This window comes from Homalodisca vitripennis, chromosome 4 (genome assembly GCF_021130785.1).
Source record: "Homalodisca vitripennis isolate AUS2020 chromosome 4, UT_GWSS_2.1, whole genome shotgun sequence".
Classification (NCBI taxonomy): domain Eukaryota; kingdom Metazoa; phylum Arthropoda; class Insecta; order Hemiptera; family Cicadellidae; genus Homalodisca; species Homalodisca vitripennis.
The window spans coordinates 100,443,818-100,468,195 of NC_060210.1; the positions used below are offsets into that span (position 1 = coordinate 100,443,818).

Sequence of the window (24,378 nt, forward strand, 5' to 3'; positions counted from 1 at the left end):
ACCATCGCAGGTCTAAAGTACCACTGCAACAATATAATTTATCTTGGGAATGTTTTAACAATTTTATTTCAAAAATACCAGTTTTATTAAGCTTCGTATGTTTTGACTAAATTACTACCCATACTTTATCCTACGTCATTATTTTAATGCAATATTAATTTTAGACTGCCTGATTTTTTTATAAATAACCAAATACTTGCACAGGTAACAGTTGTAAGATACAAGATAGATATAAGATATAAATACGACACAATTTTTACATGTTTCTGTATCAATTTAATAATATTCAACATTTCGGGAAAACAATTTTTTTATTTGGAAATAATTGTTTTTTTTTTATATTAAGATAAATATCAATTTTTCATGATATTTATTCATGTACTTACCAGTAATGGAAATGGAGTGTTTAGCGGCACAGTATGCTTTAGTTTATGCAACATACAGCATGACTTACAAAACGTAAACTGCATTTTATATAATAAATGTAACATGTTCATATGATATTTCACGAGATTGTTTCATTCATACTGAAATCCTAGTTAATATTTTAAGGTATGAACAATGTTTAAATATTACTAATTTAATTATTCTTAATGTATATATTTGTATACAAGTAAACTTATTTCAAATTTAAAAGCCCGTTTGTAGTTACTTTATTAAATAACTCCTTGTTGTCCGTTTTCCTGTCAAGGACAAAAAAAATTTGGTTTTGTTTATTTAAAACCGTTGACAAAATTCTTTTGTTGTATTAATAAGCAAAAATATTCACAATTATACCGAATGCTGGTATAATGATAATAAATACACAACCTACCATTAAAGAGTTTTGATTTATTTGTTAACAGCTGACTGTATTTCGCTTAGTACTATAAGTAATCCTTAAAACCAATTTACTTTTAAATACTTCGGTAGTTACACCGGTTCATTTTAAGATACATCGCAATACATACAAAAGACTTGACAAACATATATTTACAATTCTTGAAGTAACATTTAGTTATTTTTTAATTGAGTCAAAAAGCAATCAATATGTATAGTAAGTAATATTAATGTTCTATTGTTTTATTGGCAGTTGTTTAACTACGCTAAGACATCACCAACATGCGGGATTTTTCATGCCTGACTAAGACTAAATAATGATTCTTGCACAAAAGCAAATATCTTTGTTTAGGCACTATTTTAGCTTTGTTTACCTGAAATTCAATCTATTTAGATGCAACAGCTATGCAGATCTGAACTTTTTTTACCATATAAACATTACATTTAAACTAATGCTATTGTTAGTATTTTTAACGGGTAGCGAAAAAGATGGGTTTTATTTCACTACGTTATGGGACTAATTCATATTTAATTCACATGTGTCGTATTCTTTTAAATTTGTGTGACAATATGCTTTCCAGATCAAATTACAATTTACAATTATCTCAATGTTTAGGACATGCAAAAAGTTACAGTATTTGTTATTTTGTTGTTTTATGAACACCATGCACGTTTTTATCTCTTCGTAACTGTTTAAAAAATGTAACAGCTGTCGGAGGAAAATTGTTTAAGGAGGTAAAGCCATGTAGTTGGATTTCAGGTAAATGAACTAGGTGTAATAAGCACGACAGGCCAGGACAGGACGACGCCACTCTGTTGCTTACCTACAGTAGGCAGGGGCAAATGTCTCACAGGCCCTTCCTCAGTGGGGTACAGCCACCGATCTGGAAACCAAAAATGACTATGCAAAGTCCATTAATAATAAAGCATAGAACATGCAGTCCGTGTCGCGATTTCAAACCACTGGCGTTCAACGAAAAAACGTCCACTAGAAATGAAGCTGACCGAAATCTGAAACCAGAAGTTAAATTGTTTAAGAATTATCACCACCTTTACAAACATAATAGAATATATGGAGAAAACACGTTGCGCATTCATGTAAAGGATATTCTGTGGTCTCCAATTTCAGAGCTCAACCCAGATAATCTCAAGGGTTCAGTTCGTAAAGACTCACTTTACCATATTTAAGGATTATACTTTGACATTTAATAATTTTGAATTGGTTCCGAAGATGGTCGTACCTTCCGATGGTCATAAATTGTTCCAGAAATGCTTAGGGAAATCCGTAAGATGCCACGGGTTAGGAGCTAATAGATTATCACTCAAATCTATTCAAGCACTCTAAATTGAATTGATTTCAAATATCCTAACGAGTTGATTCATATTATGTATTTCATACGATATTTACACTTTAATTAAAGTAATATTATAAATTGATATATTAATATAGATACTTCATTTTGGATGCATAATATGCATCCATTAAGTAAATATTATTTACTTAACATATCTGTCCTAAAACATTCCCGTTCGCCTTCCATCTTAGACCTTCTTTATAAATAATAGTAGCGAAAGTCAATTGTTATCGTCCAACTATAATGAACGGGATATGCGAAAAACGTAAAGAGAGTCTTAAAGTTAAAATTCAATATACATGTACTGCAAATGTGCGTTATGATATTTTATAAATACATATATTACTTTGGAGAAAGATCATGTACCATTTGTTGGACTAAGCTAAAGTTTATATTTTATATTTTACTAATTAGTAATTTTAAATTTTCTAAATAAGGTTTATCCTGTAAAATGTCTCGTCAAGCGCTGAACAGAGCCGGTTATTGCCATGAGATGACGCTATCGCCAACCTTAATGTGATTAAACTTCCGAGAAATTACAAAAGCCTCTTCTTTATTATATACAACATTACCATTTAAATTATGAATACGATTTACCCATAAAATGTCTCGTCGAGCACTGAACAGAGATGGATATTTCCATGAGAGAAAGCTATCACCAACTTTAAATGAGAGTAATCTCTAGATAAATTACAAAAGCCTCTCTTTTATTAAATACAACATTACTGTTTAAATTGTAATAAGTTTTATCCCGTAAAATAACTGACAAGCACTAAAGATAGCCGGTTTTTGCCATGAGAGAATAAATTGCCACTAGATAAATTAAAAAAAGCCTCTCCTTTCTTAAATATTACATCACCATGCATCCGGGCTTGTAAGAGAAAAGGGAGGCGGCTGAATATCAGGTGGACAAAATCTTTGGTGAGCTCCGAGGAAAAAATCTGTTTAACTCACTAGCAAACCTCAAGGGATCGCTAACTCGCTCGTTTAAAGTTGTTAACTCGATTCGTTTGTCAATTGGTTTTATTTCATTGTTTATTATGGCCCAAACGGTTTTGAGACATTTTAAAATGAGCTTTGATTTATTGACATGATTAGCTTTCGAAGCTGTGATGACTTTTCTAGAAATTCTGCTATAATTTTGAAAAAAGGTTTAAACCCGAGTTCGAAGTGTGCCTGTTAGTTTCAGAGAATATAATAATGTTTCTTTCGAAACAAAAATACCTTTGGTAATCCATTTGCACTTTTTCATTCTCATGTTTGGTTTATTTTTCTTTAACGACAGTTCACATTCAGTTGGAAATGTTGGATATTAGCGAGCCTCGTGACACTGTTAGTTGTTTTGATTGGTGGATCCCATATCGTCGCGAAACCACCTATGGTAGCCTGTTGGCCATAGTGGTAGGAAAAGGCTGTGGTTATCACAGATATCTTCAATTTAGTCAAGTTTGTAACTATGTTGTCAATAGCTGTGGCTTAGTGGTTTGTTACTCTTGTTTGCGAGTTGATTGTCCAATCGAGACAAAATGTCCTCAACAAATCAGTGACTCGCTGTGTCATGGGACTATTACCGTCTAAAACGTCCTTGTTAAAGTCTCCCATGATCATTAAGTTTTTATTTCGTCTGTCACTTAAGTCAACAGCATTCCAAATTTTGACAAAAATGTATTTCCATTCCCGCTGACAGATCTGTATGTTCTGTGTAGTTGTGATTTGTTTGTTTTAAATTTACCCCGTTAGTTCAAATTTTTGTATGAAAAGTCAGTGGTGGTGCGGCAATACAAATTTGTTAATTGGTAATATTTTGATTTTATAATTTTGGATGAGCGTTTTCAGTTACACTAGCAGATCGGGACGGAGTTCCCCACAGATTCCCCTTATTTGTAGCAATTTCTGCATTTTCGTAACATGATGAATGTGAGACATTGAGTACCACAGTAGATAGTTATTATATAATATTGCAATTCATAAAGTGATTCTATGAGTCATAATTTAAATACGTAAAGAAATAAATTCAATATAATAACAGAGTCCAGATGGAAAAGGCGATATTAAAGCTTCAGATTTATAAACGGAGTCACTGCTATCAATGGATGGATGATTCCCTTTTCTTATATTTCAGAAACGATAAAGGATAATAAGCGCGAATTATGTCTTCCATATCAGTCGACTCTGGCTGACAGTAGTGACTTTATCAGTTCCTAGGTTGACACTTGATATATAAAATTATATACAACACCACCGTTTCAACACTAAAAACGATTGTCATGAGAAGCAGCTATCGTCAACTTTAGATGAGATACAAAAAACGCACATTTTATTTATGTACAACACCAACTATATACCATATATATATCTTATATATATAAAAATCTTGAGTCACGATGTATGTTGCCAATAAACTCCAAAACGACTGAACCAATTTCAATCAAATTTCACATGTATCCGTAATTTAGTCTAACTTAGAAGATAGGATAGTTATTATCTGAATTATTCGCTTATGTCGTGAATATAAACGAATAAAATGAAGAAAAGTTTTCAAAGCGCCTGCACATTATAACCTGCAATTACGAGATAGATACGTATATTAAACAGTGAAACACTATTTGAAGGCGCTAAGTTATGATGTATAATTGTCTAAACTAAATTTTTGGTTGAACTTAAAGGTTGAGTGGTAGACCACTTTGTAATAAAATACATTATGCATGTACAATACATTTTTGACATATTTTCTTGATCGTGACATCAAGGTAAAATCTACATCGGGGTTGGAAATATAATTTACTTCAACCAGAAATGCTCATACGCGGGCAAAACTTACGAAAAGCGTGCGAAGCCGCGGGAAACAGCTAGTATATATATATATATATATATATATATATATATATATATATATATATATATATATATATATATATATATGTATATCATATCATTTTTTACTTTTATATATATATATATATAATGGTGAACTATACATTTGCTATATTCTAAATAGGATTTATCCCGTAAAGCGTCTTGTCAACCACTGAACAGTGGCGGTTATTGCTATGTGGTAAAGCTATCGAAAACTTCAGATGAGATTATTTTCCTGAGAAATTGCAATAGCCTCTCCTTTATTACATACAACAGCAACGGTTACATCCAAAATAGATTTATCCCATAAAGTATATTGTCAACCACTGAACAGTGGCGGTTATTGCTATAAGGTAAACCTATCCCAAACTTTAGATGAGATGATTTTCCCGAGAAATTACAAAAGTCTCTCCTTTATTATATACAACACCAACGGTTACATTCTAAATAGGATTTATCCCATAAAGTATATTGTCAGCCACTGAAAAGTGGCGGTTATTGTTATGTGGTAAAGTTATCGAAAACTTCAGATGAGATTATTTTCCTGAGAAATTGCAATAGCCTCTCCTTTATTACATACAACAGCAACGGTTACATCCAAAATAGATTTATCCCATAAAGTATATTGTCAGCCACTGAACAGTGGCGGTTATTGCTATAAGGTAAACGTATCCCAAACTTTAGATGAGATGATTTTCCCGAGAAATTACAAAAGTCTCTCCTTTATTATATACAACATCACCGCTTAAACACTAAAACCAATTTATCCTGTAAAGCGTTTCGTCAAGCATTTAACACACTCGGTTATTGGCATGAGATGAAGTTGTCGCCAACTTCAGAAAATATCATTTATTCAAGAATTTACAAAAGCCCTTTATTTGTAAATTAATAAAAGAAAATAATCCCCAGAATATGGTATGTAAATTAATGTGAGTCTATTGTAAGACAAAAAGTTCTTCATTATTATATAAACGTAGATTAAGTTCACTTCTACACTGCAAACTATTTAAACCCATAATTTTGCTATTGAAGAACTCATGGTATACGGTCAGAAAGACTCAAACTGTTAAATTTACAATAATTAGATAATAAATATATTTATAAGAATCTATCTTAACGGTTCTGGGTTCTTACTTTGTTATAAATAACGTTTTTTTACGAAACTACTTTTAATTGGCACAATGACACCTTTGCATCGATTTATATTCTGGTCTTATTTGACATTTATGATTCATGGAAAAAACGAAGCACACAGGCATTCAGTAAATTCCTTTGAACCTTCTACAGCAGAAGCTACAAAGAATTTCACCTAGAACTTGTAAAGTATTTATGCTGAGAGGATACTCACTAGTAAACAAATCTCCCACACACGGGAAAATTAGACATATCTTATTCAGTACTGTCTGAATAGAATATTTAGACTACTTCTTCAAAATGTAGCTTTACTTATTAACGTTTATTAATCTTAACGGGTATGAAATTTAGCAATACTTTTTAGGGTTCTGTACGTCTCAGTTGGACTTTAAAGAGACATTCTCAAACGAAACGTTATGACGTAATGACTAATTCAAAATTAAATTTTTATGTAGAGTCACTATTGTGTTAATGAAAACGGGCTACTTTTGACAATCCAGGTTGTAAAAATCAAGCATAGATATGGAAGTTTGTATCTGGAAGTTAATAATTTCTACCAAATTAAACATAAAAGAACAAATAAAAATATATATCAATATATAAAGCCAGCATGTATGTGTTTTGTATTAAATTATTAAATTTTACAATACCAGAAAATAAACTAATTATAGTTAATTTGCTTCCAAGAACACCAAAGTCATTTGTGTTGTATTATTCTTACACTTAAGTTATTGATATCCATACTATTATATAAGATTTAAAGGTGTGTGTGTGTGTGTGTGTGTGTTTTTTTTTGCAATCACGTAAAACTTATTGTTTTAGAATTTTAAGTTGAGATGATTAGTGTCTTGGTTAACATTCTTATATCGAAATTCCCTCCCGGCTATGAACAACTGATCTTGAAAACTTGATGAGGCTTAATCAGCAGGTTGTAAAATTGTTTAATAATAGACTGTTTTTTTCTTAACATTATAATATGACTACACAGTCACATGTTTAAATAATTTAAGTACTATTTTATATTTTTATAGTATTATAGTATATAGTATTGAAATTATAGAGTAGGCATAAAAGTAATTTAACTTCTTATATTAACCTTCTCTGTCATTACTGATGAGCACAGAGGTTATCCAAATAATAAAATAGAAAGTTTTATTAACAATATATATATTTTAGTGGTAAATTCGAACAATTACTACTCGTAATATCCACTGCTTGATCATTAAAGTAATGCAGATATACAAAAATTACTGTGTAACGTTTGTTTAAGATTTAAAGAATGTTATAAACATATGTTAGTTGTGTTTGATTGACAAACTATGGTGCCAGAAATATCTCAGACCGAAATAAACTACCAAGGATAATTGAACACTTTTTGACTGAAACAGGCCCCTCAGACCTGCGTACTTAAATATGGATATAGTCTTGATCGTTTCAAAATGGAATAGAGTCCCATTATTCATTACATCATAAATGTGTTAACTGAAAAGCTAAGAACTTTGAATTTATGATTCATCCACGCTGTGTTAAAAAGGTTAATTGTTACTGAAATTGCTCATTGTGAGATATTGGGAGAAAATTCTGGTTATTTCATGGTACACTGCTCATTAAACATAAATATTAAATGGATCAGACTATTAAAATATATTTCAGTTAATACTACATAATTTACTATCTTGAATGTCGTTAAAAGGAATATGCTCACGATGTCTCCGTTTACTCTTAAAATTAGTAGTAAATAAAACCTTCTGGCGTAATTATAAATCTAAATGATGATTGCAATAGGTTTAAATATCACTAAACAACTTTTATATCATATTATAATTTGGATTTTCTTACAATTATTTATCGTACAAATCCAACACACTATGTTGTAATACAATATGCCACTACTATAACACGAAACAGACAGTTAGGAATATACAATTAATCTGTGGCCAATGATATGGGAGATAAGCTTTGGTATTATTACTAATGTTAACACCTACAACATGAATAGGTGTAGTGTTAACAGTAAACCGCTGGGTGTAACTGGCGCAATCAATTTAAGGGTTGCCGTGTATTTAGTGGCCTGTTGCACTGCTCACGCTATCCAGTCAGCTGTAGTCGGTAAGATTCCGAATGTTAACCGATAGCACATGAATAGTGAGACTGTTGAAAGTAGCGTTAACAGTAAACCGCTGGGTGTAACTGGCACATTCAATTTAAGGGTTGCCGTGTATTTAGTGGCCTGTTGCACTACTCACGCTATCCTGTCAGCTGTAGTCGGTAAGATTCCGAATGTTAACAGATAGCACATGAATAGTGAGACTGTTGAAAGTAGCGTGAACAGTAAACCGCTGGGTGTAACTGGCGCAATCAATTTAAGGGTTGCCGTGTATGTGTGGCCTGTTGCACTGCTCACGCTATCCAGTCAGCTGTAGTCGGTAAGATTCCGAATGTTAACAGCTGGCAAAGGAATAGTGAGACTGTTGAAAGTAGCGTTAACAGTAAAAACTGGCGCAAGCAATGTAAGGGTTGCCGTGTATTTAGTGGCCTGTTGCACTACTCACGCTATCCTGTCAGCTGTAGTCGGTAAGATTCCGAATGTTAACAGATAGCACATGAATAGTGAGTCTGTTGAAAGTAGCTTTAACAGTAAACCGCTGGGTGTAACTGGCGCAATCAATTTAAGGGTTGCCGTGTATTTAGTGGCCTGTTGCACTGCTCACGCTATCCAGTCAGCTGTCGTCGGTAAGATTCCGAATGTTAACAGATAGCATATGAATAGTGAGACTGTTGTAAGTAGCTTTAACAGTAAACCGCTGGGTGTAACTGGCGCAATCAATGTAAGGGTTGCCGTGTATTTAGTGGCCTGTTGCACTACTCACGCTATCCAGTCAGCTGTAGTCGGTAAGATTCCGAATGTTAACAGATAGCACATGAATAGTGAGACTGTTGTAAGTAGCTTTAACAGTAAACCGCTGGGTGTAACTGGCGCAAGCAATGTAAGGGTTGCCGTGTATTTAGTGGCCTGTTGCACTGCTTCACGCTATCCAGTCAGCTGTAGTCGGTAAGATTCCGAATGTTAACAGCAGCTGGCAAGTGAGATAGTGAGTACTGTTGTAAGTAGTGTAACTGGCGCATTCAATTTAAGGGTTGCCGTGTATTTAGTGGCCTGTTGCACTGCTCACGCTATCCAGTCAGCTGTAGTCGGTAAGATTCCGAATGTTAACAGATAGCACATGAATAGTGAGACTGTTGTTAGTAGCGTTAACAGTAAACCGCTGGGTGTAACTGGTGCAATCAATTTAAGGGTTGCCGTGTATTTAGTGGCCTGTTGCACTACTCACGCTGTCCTGTCAGCTGTAGTCGGTAAGATTCCGAATGTTAACAGATAGCACATGAATAGTGAGACTGTTGTTAGTAGCGTTAACAGTAAACCGCTGGGTGTAACTGGCGCATTCAATTTAAGGGTCGCCGTGTATTTAGTGGCCTGTTGCACTACCCACGCTATCCTGTCAGCTGTAGTCAGTAAGATTCCGAATGTTAACAGATAGCATATGAATAGTGAGACTGTTGAAAGTAGCGTTAACAGTAAACCGCTGGGTGTAACTGGTGCAATCAATTTAAGGGTTGCCGTGTATTTAGTGGCCTGTTGCACTACTCACGCTATCCCGCGGCCTTTAGGTATATTACACTGCCTTCGTAGTTTACATGTTTGCTGTTGTAGTCATTAATTGGTTAGTAATCATGTTAGCTACGTTTCAGTCTATCTAATGATGTAATCCGCATCGATTCAAAATCTAATTTGCACTGAAATGAATCATTTCATAGTTACTGGAAATTGTGAGCTCAATAATCAACAACTTTTGTTTAAAGCATTAACTCAGTGATCACCCGCAATATGATAAACTTATTGAGATTTTTCCATTGTGATTTCAGGTTAAAACACAACATCCTCTTGAACGACTACATTTTCTTGGGAATTCATGCAAATAAATATGATTGTTCATTATTTGACCTACCATTGATTTAAATAATCTTTGACCAGTTCTGTCGTGATGAATTCAAGATGTAACAAGTTTCCATCTTGATCCCTTTACTTTCACATGCATGAAAGCCCATAATATTTACATTCCAAAACCACCGTTCCACGAAGAACATTTGCTATAGTCAGTATCGAAGTTGACTGATTTTTAAATTCTAATCTCGTGCCTTCAGACGTCAATATAATATTTCCTATGACTCATTATTTATAAATTAGAGATATTCCTGTATATATGTTATCATAATAGAATGTAGTTAGTTTCCGGCCATGCAAAGCAGTTTTATAGAAGATACAAGAAAATGCTCTTATTAATGGTCTGTTACAACATTTAGTCTGATATATTTTCTCATTAGTGACGAGCTTTCTACATACTGTAAAGTACAACTCGAAGATACGTTAATGTCCTATAATTTAAACTTTTTATTAATCAAAGTACACCAAAAATACTACACATCCTCTTGGCATACATCTTCTCTGTAGAACACAGCTTATTAACATTCAAAATTTAAGTTCATGGCTTTTGGTGATAGAGACTTTTGTCTAATATACTCCTTCGTAAAAATAGTCTGTAGGTTAAAAACTTTTCCAAATTGACAATAGCTTACATTTCTTGTGAGTTTTTAGCTTAACGCAAAGTTTAAAACATCTCATTTGGATCGGAACCTGGAAAAAGACTAGGAATAAATCCAGGGAACCAGTATATTCTTCAGTAATCATCAGTTACAACCAATAAGTAGTTGGGCAATACGAGTCAAACATCGGATAACAATAAAAATGTAATAAAAGGTAGAGTTTTATAAATATATTTATTTGGTCTTAAATTAACATTATATTATAATTGTGTAAAGTATGTAACCAAAGTATCAGAGGAACATGAAACTTTGGTTAATTTTAAAGCAGATATTTCAAACTCTAAACATATTAGTCAAAAGCAAACGCTAAATTGAATTTTTAACAGTTTAAAAGAATTATTAATGTCTATATGTAGATTAATAATAATAGTTTAAATGTTACAGAGTTACATTTACACTTGAATTGCTAGATAGCTTACATTTATGTTGCTTGGACCTATATTAACTGTTCACATACTCGTGCCGTTATATTTCGTGTTTTTAAATTATTTTCTTTTTTTACCAGGCGAGGTTAGGGTAAAGAAGCCCTCTCTAACAGAATAGCTGTGTTTGTAATAAACGGAATCTATTACTATTTTAATTAAATCAAACTTTTTCAAATTACTTACAACTACTTAAAAATAATAAATCCATGTACTAATTTTATACTAAGAATTAAAATTTGACTTGATTTGAACCTCTATATTAATAAATAGAATTATAGCATAATCTTCACTAACTGAATACATTTTTCTTTCTCAAAACTGTAATTAAAAATATATTTTACCTTACTCACAGATTTCATAGTACAAAAATTCATAAACCATAACACTTATAATTAATTGTTTTACATATTAAGGGTTATTTTATTTTTATTCTACACTACATAAATAAACACTATATAAATGTTGAATGTAATATCTAATAATTTTAAACTTGGTTATTTCCTTTCAAATATCATGAATAATATATTGAAGCTTTCATGTGAAAATGAAATGATTTGGAGAGGATTTGGCAAATCGGATCTGTCAAAGCAAGATGGAATGGTGAAGCAGTCTCACGTTGTCACCCCCGCATGAATATCTTTACCGTCACCACTTTACAGAAGCTTGAACGTCTGATCACCCTTCGTAAGCCCTTCCCCTTAGAAAACACTCTTGAATGCCTTGAAAGTCTAAACATTCACAACTTTTCAACAAGTTGCATGGTAAAAAAATTAAATCGTTTAGTAAGTCTTTTGTAAATAACATCTCTTTTCATATTCTTCAGCTACACTATATTAAAAGTCTAATAATCTGGTAAAATGCCAGAATTAGATTACTAATATAATAATATTAATTTATTAGGTGTTATTTGATTTGTTATTATAATTGAATTTTCAACAAATGTCACGTGATTGTTGGTTTACAAAGCGAGTAATAAATAAATAGCAAAAATAAATATTATTTACATCATACCATACAAAGTTAATTATACATCTTTTTATACTAAACTACTGACATTATCCCAGAAAATGTTGTTGTACAGCGAATTACCATAGATGATATCTTCAATCTTCTGATACTTCACCATGCGCAAATGAAAACCATAAATGACAGATAATCTCTAGGAGCTGTAAAAAACAAAAACCACTTTCCTGTATCACTGTTGCTGAATTAGGAATGGACGTGACATGGAAATATTTATGCTACTGTGGAATTGGTATTTTGTCGCATCGGGACTTCAAGAAACATTTGACATAGTTGAATTGCATCTTTTAGCTCTTCATTAAGTTCAGATGTCATTTATATCTAAAATGGTTGTGGATTTAAATACGATGATGACTAAAAACTTTGCGAAGTGATCCAATAAATGACGAATTTTGTGTTGGAAAGGCCAATGAAGTTTATGAGAGATATATAATCTAATGCAATCTGATGGCCAATTTTTTGACAAATTTCTGACTCAACTAAAAACTAGAGGAGCAACTTTCAATTTCAAAACTATTAGAGACAGCCTTATCAGAGACTTTAGGGGTGAATTAAGGGCCATTTAGTCTCTATTGAAAAGTTAGACTTCAATACAGCCATTCATAAATAAAAGATCCAGTGACAATTAAAGTATTCGGGAGCATTCTATTACTTTACGATTTTTGTTGGTGTGGGTCTCGACATGCTCGTAGAAACTGTCCCGCAAGCAATACAACTTGCTCGCGTAACAGGAAGTACTATGTTTGCCTGTTTGCAAGTGGCATGGTAAATATAATAGCAATAAAAGAAAATTAAATTTTGTGAAAGAGCCAAATTCCTCTACAAAACTATGAAAATTATACTCTACAAGTGACATGACAAAATCTAGTATTGTATATTGGTTTGACTGAAATGCTGTAGTTACTAGGAATATACTTGTAAAGTTGAAGCGAGCCCAATGTGAATGAAAGAAAATAACGATTTCTTATTTTACCAGGGGAAGTTAGGGTTAAGAAGCCCTCTCTTACTCTTAACCTGGGGACAAACGGCTTAACCACCGGCAATGGCCGGTCCAACAATTAGGCTTCAATAAGAGGATATCTCATATTATGACGCTCACTAGTATTATCGGAGGAATATTATGGTCAATGGAATATAAATATAATATTGATTTTATTGGTAATCCCTTTTTCAAATTGACCCACCAGAAGAATCCATCATAATCTTATAAAAGCAGTCGACAATGATTTGGCTTACTATGTTGCATCATAAAACCTGTCGGTAAACGAACATCTTGTGTTTCTCCTGTGAAAATAGTTAAGTAGAAAAAAATATAATTTCCATAGATCGTCCAGATTTTTATGAAGATGGGAAGAGTAGACATTTTCTCTTGCTAAATATTGAAAAGAGCTTTTTAAGTTAAATACAGTGCTGTTCTTACTTTAATATAGAACAGTATGCTGACAAACGTTTAAAGCTTATTAAGCTTGATTTTCTTTTTAATATTCACCTACGAAAGACATTATTTCATATTATGTGTGGTAGGGACAATTATAATTCATTAGTTTTGCAAAATTAAAAATATTGCTCAATTTTGTGAAGCCTCAAAATTGAAAATTTTAAAAATCAATGTCTCCCTAAAATATACAATTTTTATTATATATTTTTAAGTTGTTGCCTATCTGTAACCATAAAAATGGCGGCCTAAAAACAGATTTTATTTACTAAATCAAATAATTCTGTTTAAAAAATTAGCTTTATAAAAATGTATTATTAATTATTTAAATTTTATGAAGTGATTTAGTATAATTTTAGTGGTTTTCATTTTTATCTGACATTATAGGATCAAAAAGTTAAAAAAAAATCCTAAGTAATTTCTTTGATTCCTTTATGCTCCGAGTACTCGTATATTTGTATGGAACGTCTGAATGCCACTTCTTACAGGCCTGGCGATGATTTTATTTCTTTTATGTTGTCAGGTTCTTTGTCACGCAGTTTTATTTCTGATAAATAACATAAATCATACGCTACTCTGTTTTACCACGTTACACATGAAAATGTTTCTATCTATAAATTTAAATCCTTTAAGAACAAATTTCTTTTTCACAGTGTATACTACAAAAAAATAATATAGATTTCTATTTTAACTATCAATAGTTAATATTAGCAGTCATTGATATATTTTGATCTATTCTTAAGATAGAACGAACCAACAACCCTAATATTCCGATCGTCTATAACATATGAATGTTATGAAATGACGATGGTCAGACGAAACGTGTTTACATATACATTGTGTGTCTTACCACATGTACACTGTATCTTACAGTCCGGCAAATTACTTAAGAATTTGGTTTAAACTGTTTTCTTACATCAACATTAAACATATCTTACAAATAATTTTATTATGTTAAAATAATATTTCTAATATTGATGATGCCAAGTATAAAAATAATAAATTGGCGTGATTTGCCTGTTTAATAAATATATACATCTGTAGAATTTTATTTTGTGACATTTGTGAAATTAAATTAATAAATGTAAATAACAAATGTCAGATATCTTAGTAAATAGAGAAACTATATATATATATATATATATATATATATATATATATATATATATATATATATATATATAGAAACAAAATACGATACGGAGAGTAATTACTACTAAAATTTGTATTAAATTAATGTTATGTATAAGCCATATAACATGTACAGTTTAGGAATTATTTTATATCGTACATGTTTTATTATTAAATGTGTTATTCAATGTTTTAGTTTTATGGTAGTATAACCATCTATTTTATTTTATTTTATGCTGGAGAAGGCGTATTCCAGTACTTGGAATTTAAAATCTTTACATCTGTAATTGAAACTTTTTTCGATTGGACTTAATTAATTTTAAACACGCGATCACTGCGCAGGGTAACTTTGATATACATTTAATTTAGATAAAAAACTTTTAGATACCTTTTTCATAATAGGCATATCTTTTTAATTAGCTTAACCTCCTATAGAGTACAGTAATGTACAGGTTGTCTTACAAAGATCATTAATATTACCAATATTTTACAAAAAATATTGTTTGACATGAAACATAAAAATTGTGAATTTATTTAAGATTGTTCAATGTTCACTATTTCAGATTGTCGTTAAAATGTTGATCATTTAAGGGACGATGTATACACAAATTTGTAACAGCAATATTATCCTTAACAAAAGAATCCTGAAGGTAATTTTAAATAAAGGCAATAATGAAACTTGTATGGAAGCAGTTGGTTATACTATCACACTCTTTATATTGACGTCCTGAGAAGTTAAGAAAAAATTTAAACTTACACACACACAAATATTGTAATATTAATAAAAGGATGAGTTGGTGTAATTATTCATATAATGATCTTAATTACAAAACCCTTAAACACAGTCGTTTGGAGTTTCAGCAAGAGTTTTGTAAAGTGAAAAGATGTGAGGAGTAATGTACAATAATGTGTAAGGCTTGACGTCAACCAGGCGATCAATGGCGCTGCTCGGCTTGGCGCAGCGCTCCTCTACAAAACGACCAACTTCAAAAATAATTAATTAGTTCATTCAGACCTTCAGGCTCTCTTTGCCATCTTCAAGCTAAAGTATCATATTTCTCACATTATGGTAGGTGATGATTGCCCCTGGAATGTGAATAAGTCACTAGTGCAGTTCACATTGTTAAAGTTTTTTTAGGTATAATCTTTATTTCTGCATTATAAATTTTAAGGATAACGAAATCATGATTAATAGAAACATTGCAATTAGGTTTTCAGTTAATAATAATAAATAATCTGAAAATCTAATTTCATATAAATATTACTAATTTTGTTGTCATATGTATTCAAATTTAGTCTGATAGCGATTCATGATTTCTTTCTGAAGTTCATCTCTCACAGTATTGAAATTTGGTGGTTTCAGGATAAAAACGAAAATACCTCACAGCTCTGGGACAAGCAAGTTTGCTGTTTGGTTAGAGCAAATATGCTTACTAGCTAAAACCATACAATTCCGATGACATACTATTAACACTAGCAATATGAATTGCCTTTATATTAAATTGATCTTCATGGGCAAAGTTTAGTAAAGTGCATAAACGAAACCAGTTGTACTATATCAGTTAGAGTTCATTATAATTGGGTACTTGACATTATTTCTTACCGAACTCAAATATTTACTAAATTTGCTGTCATATGTATTCATATTTTGTCGGATAGTAATTCATGATTTTTTTTGTTTTTTTAATATAAGTTCATCTCTTATAGTACTGAAATTTGGTGGTTTCAGGACGAAACTAAAATATACTTGAAGGTTTCATTTAATCATTTAATAGTAGACGAGCGACTTTCTACCCATTTCTTGCTGGCTTTAAAAACTTTTTGTAATCATTTAGAATAATTAGTCGACGCAAAATGTAATATAACCTACTCTATTACTGTACAAGACATAATAGACAAGGTGATATAAAACCAAACTATGAGTCAGAAAATTCTACACAAAGGATATCAATTATAAGTAATCGTCATTAAATAGAGATAGGACACAAGTTCCTAAAAGATTACCAATGACATCATATATATGTGTTCGCTATCACTGGGTGGTCGGTGGTATAGGACGGCTGGGGGTGGAGGCCTAGGTCGAGGACTGGCTACTCGCCAATGTTTTGTACATCACACCACAATGCTCTGTCGGTTAACCGTACCCCTCCCTCAATCACATGCTCACAGATTGCTTTCTCAGCTGGCTCACCACAAAAAATAATGACACTTTTATGACATCACCTTGAAAAATGTAATCAATAAAAATTATTCTCGATACAATACTAAAAGTAAATACATAAAACACAAAAATAAATACAGTCAATACATAGGTTATTATCAATATTTAAAATAAAGCCGATTAAGCATATTTCATTTAACTGAAATCTTTTATGAGGCCAAAACCTAAGGACTGGTACTCCAACCCTGCACTTAACATACGTATGAGTTGTGTTGCAAAATATTTCCACTCTACGTGGCTGCCTTGTTACAAGGGATCTGTTGTACGATTGTTGAGTATTTTTACAGTTTTATAATACCAAAACTTTTGCAAATGAATTCGTAGTCGATTTTTACTTACAATATTCTAGCAAAAAATTCATAATAAATTAACAAAACTGCAGCCGTGTATTTTTAGTCATTTAATTCTGATCAAACCTTTTCCAACACTATAACATATTTGTGTACTTAGTAAGAAACACATAATGTTTTAATTTAAGAACCCAAAATGTACTGATTGATCATTTTGATAAACAAAACAAATGTATATATATTGTGTAATTTAGAAAGTTTTGAGAATATGTACATTTTTTATTATCAGTACACATTTGAATATGTGTTTTTAATTATATATAACTATAATACAGTAATAATGGTTTGGAATTAAACTATTACATACCATATACAAAACAAATTATAAAAGAGTAATTTATATGACAGCAAAGCAGCTTTGAAATGTACAAAGTGGGACGGTAAAGGAAAGAGAATATAAAAGGGAAGGAGAGGGGAAATCTGTTCAGAATGGTGGTAGAACGTTTTATTGTTACGGTGTTTGTTGCACTTTTCTGCCTCTACTGAAAACTCATATTTCCTTATACGCAACGTCTGAATACCTATTAACGTCTTGGACATTATTATAGTGCCGCGTAATGTAAACTCGTAGTTAGCGTTCATCTTGCACTGTGACATTATGTTAATCCGTTTTTGAGTTAATATATATACACTAACAGTTACCCGCCCTTTCGCACGAGACTCATGGTCATGTTCTGTCTATTGAAATTCTAATGAATTCTGAAATAAGTGGTTGCCAGTTATAGTTATTCAAGTCTCCTCTTGTCCATTTTATAATTTGAAATCATTAAAAAGCACCATTTCCACTTTTAAAAATAGCTGTTTTAGTTCAAACTCAAATTTAAATTTTTTTCTGATACAAATTCTATTTAGACGTGTTTTTAGAAAATCCCTTCCTTGGTGCTCCTAGTCAGGAATATATTTATATGTATTTTTGAAATTACATCCTAAAAATATTGAAATCTACTGAGACATTTTACACTTAACTGTAACGGTCAATATTTTGTAACTCTCAAATCGGAAACAGTTTTTATTAGTACCCCTGAAATAACTTCAATTTTTCTCCAACAATGCCATGAAATTTCACTGAGTAACTTCAATAAATTCAGTAACAATTTAACAATTTTAATATTTTACGTCCCTGAAGAAAAAATCTATTGTCCCTAGTCCCTAACTTGTCATTAGTTCATGACGGGGTTCTATATTTTTGAAACGGAAGTACAAATGTATATTTTATGTACATTTTTAAATCAGGGTCCATGGTGAACTGCTTCATATATTAAGCTAAATTTATAGCTTTTATTTCAGTCATTATGCGTGTATGATCACTAAAATCACGACATTATATGTACAAGGAGGATTTCATATATATATTATCTTAGCACGTTGCATTAATTGGTTTATTTGTATTAAGCAAGTGCAAATTTTATGTATTTTTATCTTCATAGATATTAGAAGTTAAATTCAAAATTATTCATTTTATTATTTTTAACATGAAAATTTAAATTACTAAAAGATAAAAATTCACAAATTATTACGTGTACGCATCTACGTACGTTGAACGTTAACATTTGTTTTTGTAAAGTGTGCCACGTTAACAACGTTATATGTAAAAGAGTAAAACCCTGGAAACGAACAAATTGTTCAGTAGCCGGGTTGATTGTTGTGGATTAAAATTAGATTTAGTTTTGAGAGAGAGTTGTGTATGGAGTGATGCCCAGCCCATTCATCTGAGCCCCTCCCTCCCCACTTCTGCTACCCCCAACCTCACGATGACGTCAGCTCATCTGGGTCGTGACCTTGTTCTGCTGTGCTGCGCAACCCTACTCATTTTGTATTTCTGTTCCCGGGACACTGTCTCCATCCACACGCCCACCACGGCTGTGATGTGTGTCTGCAGTATTTTACATCCGATTTTATATTATCAAACCGATAAAAACAAAAATTATTTCCTTAAACTCAATGCCCTGTTCAATACTCTATGACGATGATTTCTTTTTGATTAATAAGTCATTGCTCATGAATAAGAAGTACATTTACAGAAAATAATATAGAAAGTCAAGCCAAACCGATTTTAATAACTAGTATTTCTTAAAACTTCCCGTTATATGAAGTTAAATTTGGAAATTAATGGACAATTTCATTAAGAAAGACTTGTTCCAATCAAATAAGATTTACACTTTTTCATTAACGATTAGACAACTAAGTAAATAATATGTTTCTAGAATAAATCCTCATTTTAGTGTATATGGTGGTAGTTATTAACAGATTCATTTAACCATTCTTATCAGCGATTTTTATATTCGAAATGCCTGTGATAAATATTACATCGACCTCTTAAGCGTACTTAAGCACAATTTGGTTCAATCTTTTGTCATGCTTTTATTTGGTTAAAATCAGTGTGCAGACACAAGCACACTAATTCTATGTTATTAAATCGCTTCAGAAATACAAAACTGTATAATTCCAAAACTGACTTACTTTGAGTTGTTTTATTCTTTAACACCTTCACTGTGTCTCTATCTTGATAAGTATGTTAATAAGTCAGCAAGCGCAGTAGGGCGTCAACGTATTAAACTACTGTACAATTACTGTAAAACTTGATACTACTTAATGTTACTGATAAATAGTAGTAATCACGTCGAGAAAGAATGATTTTGTTCCCAACCTTATCAAAACATGTTTTCAACGAATATCATACGCAGCAGATCACCACCTTGCACCTTATTGCACCTAAACTAATAAGTACCAAAGTATAACAATTTCTCAAATACGAGTTTACAATGTTTAAAAATTATTTACATTGAGAGTTTTCAGTTTGGATGTTATGTCAAATTGTAGTTATGTTTCTAAATATATAAAATCGGTTAGAATGTATTTAAAAGATCGAAATGTTGGAGAAAATGGCCAAGAAGAGTATTTTAGCTATCAATTCTGTGTGATTCATGTTATTACTTTTTTTACTATTGGACTGAATCCAACTTTGTCTCATATTGTAACGCACATAGTGCGATTACAATGGCAAAGTATACTTTTCGCTATACATTATCCAGTGAACTGCCATAACAAAGAATGAAATTAGGTTTATTCAGTTTGTGGAGAATTGAGTTAATAATATTGGGATCACAGCTTTTAAAATCTTACTTGTTTATTTGTATGAAGCTGGTTTTAAAACCCAAGTTTATTTAAAAAATTTTGAAAAAGCACAATATTCCAATCGGTCAAGAGTGAAGGTATAATCGATGTTGCTGTGGCTGCAGCAGTGTTGGTTGTTTAATGTCAGAGGTGATATTGTCACGCCTTTCTGTTGACTAGCAACTGGGCTGTCTGTTGTATCTCACAGAAAGCGCAATATTTCAATAGCTCAAGGTTGAAAATGTATGTTTCTGTGGCTGCCGCAAGTTTGGTTGTTTTAATGTCAGAGGTTATGTTGTCACTTCTTTCTGTGGAATAGCAACTGAAGTGCTTGTTGTACCTTATTAACATTGCAACATCCAAGTTCTCAACGTGGCTGCAGTAGATTTGGATTTTTAATGACTGATACGATATTTTCACGCCTTTCTGTTGACTAACAACTTAGCTGCCTATAGTAATAATAAGAATATTTATTTTCTCTCACTCACAAAAATAACACCCCACCCTCACCAAAAGCTTAATATTCCAATTAATTAAGGTTGAAGGTATAATCGATGTTGCTGTGGTTGCAGTAAGTTTGGTTGTTTAATGTCAGAGGTGAGATTGTCACGCCTTTCTGTTGACTGGCAACTGTTAAAAGACTAATATACCAATCACTCAAGGTTAAAGGTATAATCGATGTTGCTGTGGTTGCAGTAGGTTTGGTGTTTAATGTCAGAGGTGAGATTGTCACGCCTTTCTGTTGACTGGCAACTGTTAAAAGACTAATATTCCAATCACTCAAGGTTAAAGGTATAATCGATGTTGCTGTGGTTGCAGTAAGTTTGGTTGTTTAATGTCAGAGGTGAGATTGTCACGCCTTTCTGTTGACTGGCAACTGTTAAAAGACTAATATACCAATCACTCAAGGTTAAAGGTATAATCGATGTTGCTGTGGTTGCAGTAGGTTTGGTGTTTAATGTCAGAGGTGAGATTGTCACGCCTTTCTGTTGACTGGCAACTGTTAAAAGACTAATATTCCAATCACTCAAGGTTAAAGGTATAATCGATGTTGCTGTGGTTGCAGTAGGTTTGGTGTTTAATGTCAGAGGTGAGATTGTCACGCCTTTCTGTTGACTGGCAACTGTTAAAAGACTAATATACCAATCACTCAAGGTTAAAGGTATAATCGATGTTGTTGAGGCTGCAGTAGGTTTGGTTGTTTAATGTCAGAGGTGAGATTGTCACGCCTTTCTGTTGACTGGCAACTTAACCGTCTGTTGTACTTCACTATAAGTGCAATATTCCAATCAATCAAGTTTCAAAATTCAATGTTTACAAGTTTTATAAAATTAATATTATTTTTATACATTTTCCTTTAGTATGTGTAATACTTGTAGTTTTCAAATTAATGTAAGTTTTTTTCTGAAACTACTGTAGACAACAAAATATCTGTAATATAAATAAAGCTCTGTAAATAAAGAAATGAGACTGGTTCGATAATACGTCTTCTCTACAGTATATTTATATATGAACTCTATCTCATTCAATGTACCCTTGGGAAGCACATTTCTCCATTTGGCTTTCTTACTCCTCGTAGCAGTGCTGAAATCCGAAACTGGAACGTCCTTCAGGTGGTTAGTCACATTCTTTTTTTATTGTTCCAAAATGAAGTCTTTTTAGGTGGATTTTTAACTTATGGGATAAAAATAGTCACAAGGACTTCAGTCAGAAGAATAGGCTGTATGACGAACGGGAGGAATTGTTTCTGGTTAAATACTCAGTAAATTAGAGTTCAGTGTAGTAAGGCACATGTTCACGATACAGAATCCAGTTTTTTTTTTACAGGTCACGTGAAACGCATTGATTTACATTTTGTCCTGAAGGCAAAATCTCTTTTTAGACATGGAATTAAAGAAAGAAATTAGCATGGTTTTGATTTTGGATACGTTTATTCTTGTCTTTATGGACGAGGTTAATTGGAAGTGTGCCGTTGGGAGGGGGGGGGCGCAGTAGGCCAAAGATTTGTCACCGGTGACAACGTGTTTTAGAAAATCAGCATCTCTTTTAATTCATACCAAAATATGTTCACAAATCTCTATTCTGTTGTTTTACTGGTGAACAGTGAGATCTTTTCGAACCAATTTTGCACTAACCTTTCTCATTTTTAATTCTTCCCTAAAACCTTATATACTGTCGTATGGCTCAAATCAAGTTGTTCTGTCATTATTCTTGTAAGTAAACGTCGATTGTTTCGCGCCAAATCTCAGATTTTTCAAAAATGTGTTCACTTTTTATGATAACAGTCTTTTATCATCCTGAACCGATTATCGTCCATCTAAAAATGCTTTATACTATCCAAAAACATGACTTATTGATAGACTATGGTCATCATAAGTTTCTTCAATTTTTCAAACGTTACAATAGAAGTTACCCAAGTTTAAAACAAAATTGGATTAAATAATGTTGATTGTATTTGTTATCACTCATTTTAGGAACGCAGATAAAAATTTGTTTTACAAAAGTTTGTTTACAACTCACATGAGAATTATATATATATAAATATGAATTTTATATACAGGGTGATTCATGAAGTTCTCCCCCCACTTCTACAGCACATTTTACTAGTAAAAATAATGAAAAAATGTTATATAAACATAGGTCCGAAAACGCTTCGTTAGCGAGTTACAGCTAGCGAAATATTTCGCCTGAATTCCTGGGTAAAGAGTAAAATAAAGCCATACTGAACTTTTGGAAAGGTAAAATTAAGTAAGAAATATCGTGGATTCTTATGTATTTTTACCTGATAAAGCTAATAAAATAGGTTTCAGAACTGTACCTGTAGTAGTTTTTGAGGGATTCAGGGTTAAATGCAAAAAATTGGGGCACGAAACAATGTTTTTTTAAGTTTGATGTACAATAACTTTGTTAAATTGGTAATAAATACATAAAATCAAACAAACATTAATTGTAGAGAATTTAATTCTGAGAAAATTTGATATAATCAAAGTCTAAAATAAAACAGAAGTAAGTACCAAAAAATCGATTTTATTCAGTATAATACATTACTAGCGTAAAGAAATAACCGTACGGTATTTAGTTAAAATAAAACAAAAACAAAATGTTTGTTCCAAATTGAGAAAACAAGATTAACTGTTAAATAAATTTGTTTGTAAAATAAAAATATCAATGTTTTATTTACGTTGTATTTTTTTTTAATAAAAATTTACATCAAATGTTCGAAAATAAATGAAACAAACATTTTCCCATTATTGTTTACTAATATCGAAATGCAGTTTTTTGTTTATTAATTTCTAAGTTGGTAACGCACGAATAACAGCTGATCAACAATGGTATTCTGTACTGTTACGTTAGAACTGTGTATTAGTGGTGTTTTGCAAGCTACAGCAGGAGATCGGGTTCTGTGAATCGTGTTATTAAATGCAATTTTTCTGTGAGTTATAATTCGATTGTTTATTCAGCGAAAAAATGCCTTACTTATTTACATCAGAGGAATACGCTGATATGATTTTTATTTTTGGGTTACTGTAATGATAATGCTAGAGCTGCTGTAGAAGAACATGAACTACGTTACCCTAATAGGAGGATTCCAGATACCAAAACAATTTCAGGAACTTTTCGTACTCTTCGGGAAACAGGATCACTACCAAGTACTAGAACCAATTATGAACGAGCTGCCCAACTTGATGATGATGATATTGTTATTAATGCTGTTCATCGCAGTCCAGGTGTAAGTACACGACGTATTTCTAGGCGGATAGGAGTTTCGCAGTCAACGGTGTGGAGGTCACCTTAATCGAAACAAATTTTATCCGTTTCATAAACAAAAGGTTCAACATCTACAGCTAGGGGA

General features: G+C 32.0%; 1 protein-coding gene across 2 annotated transcripts in view; it reads right to left on the reverse strand.

The window, feature by feature from the left end:
• Window positions 1-24,378, reverse strand: part of LOC124359841 — a 161,213-nt gene that overhangs the window by 16,870 nt on the left and 119,965 nt on the right. Inside the window, exon 3 of one of the 2 annotated variants that reach the window (XM_046812922.1) lies at window positions 1,644-1,703. The exons of the other annotated variant lie outside the window; for it this stretch is intronic. Within the exon in view, the coding sequence (XP_046668878.1) occupies window positions 1,644-1,703 (60 nt within the window). The remainder of the gene's footprint in view (window positions 1-1,643; window positions 1,704-24,378) is intronic. 2 annotated transcript variants of the gene reach the window in all.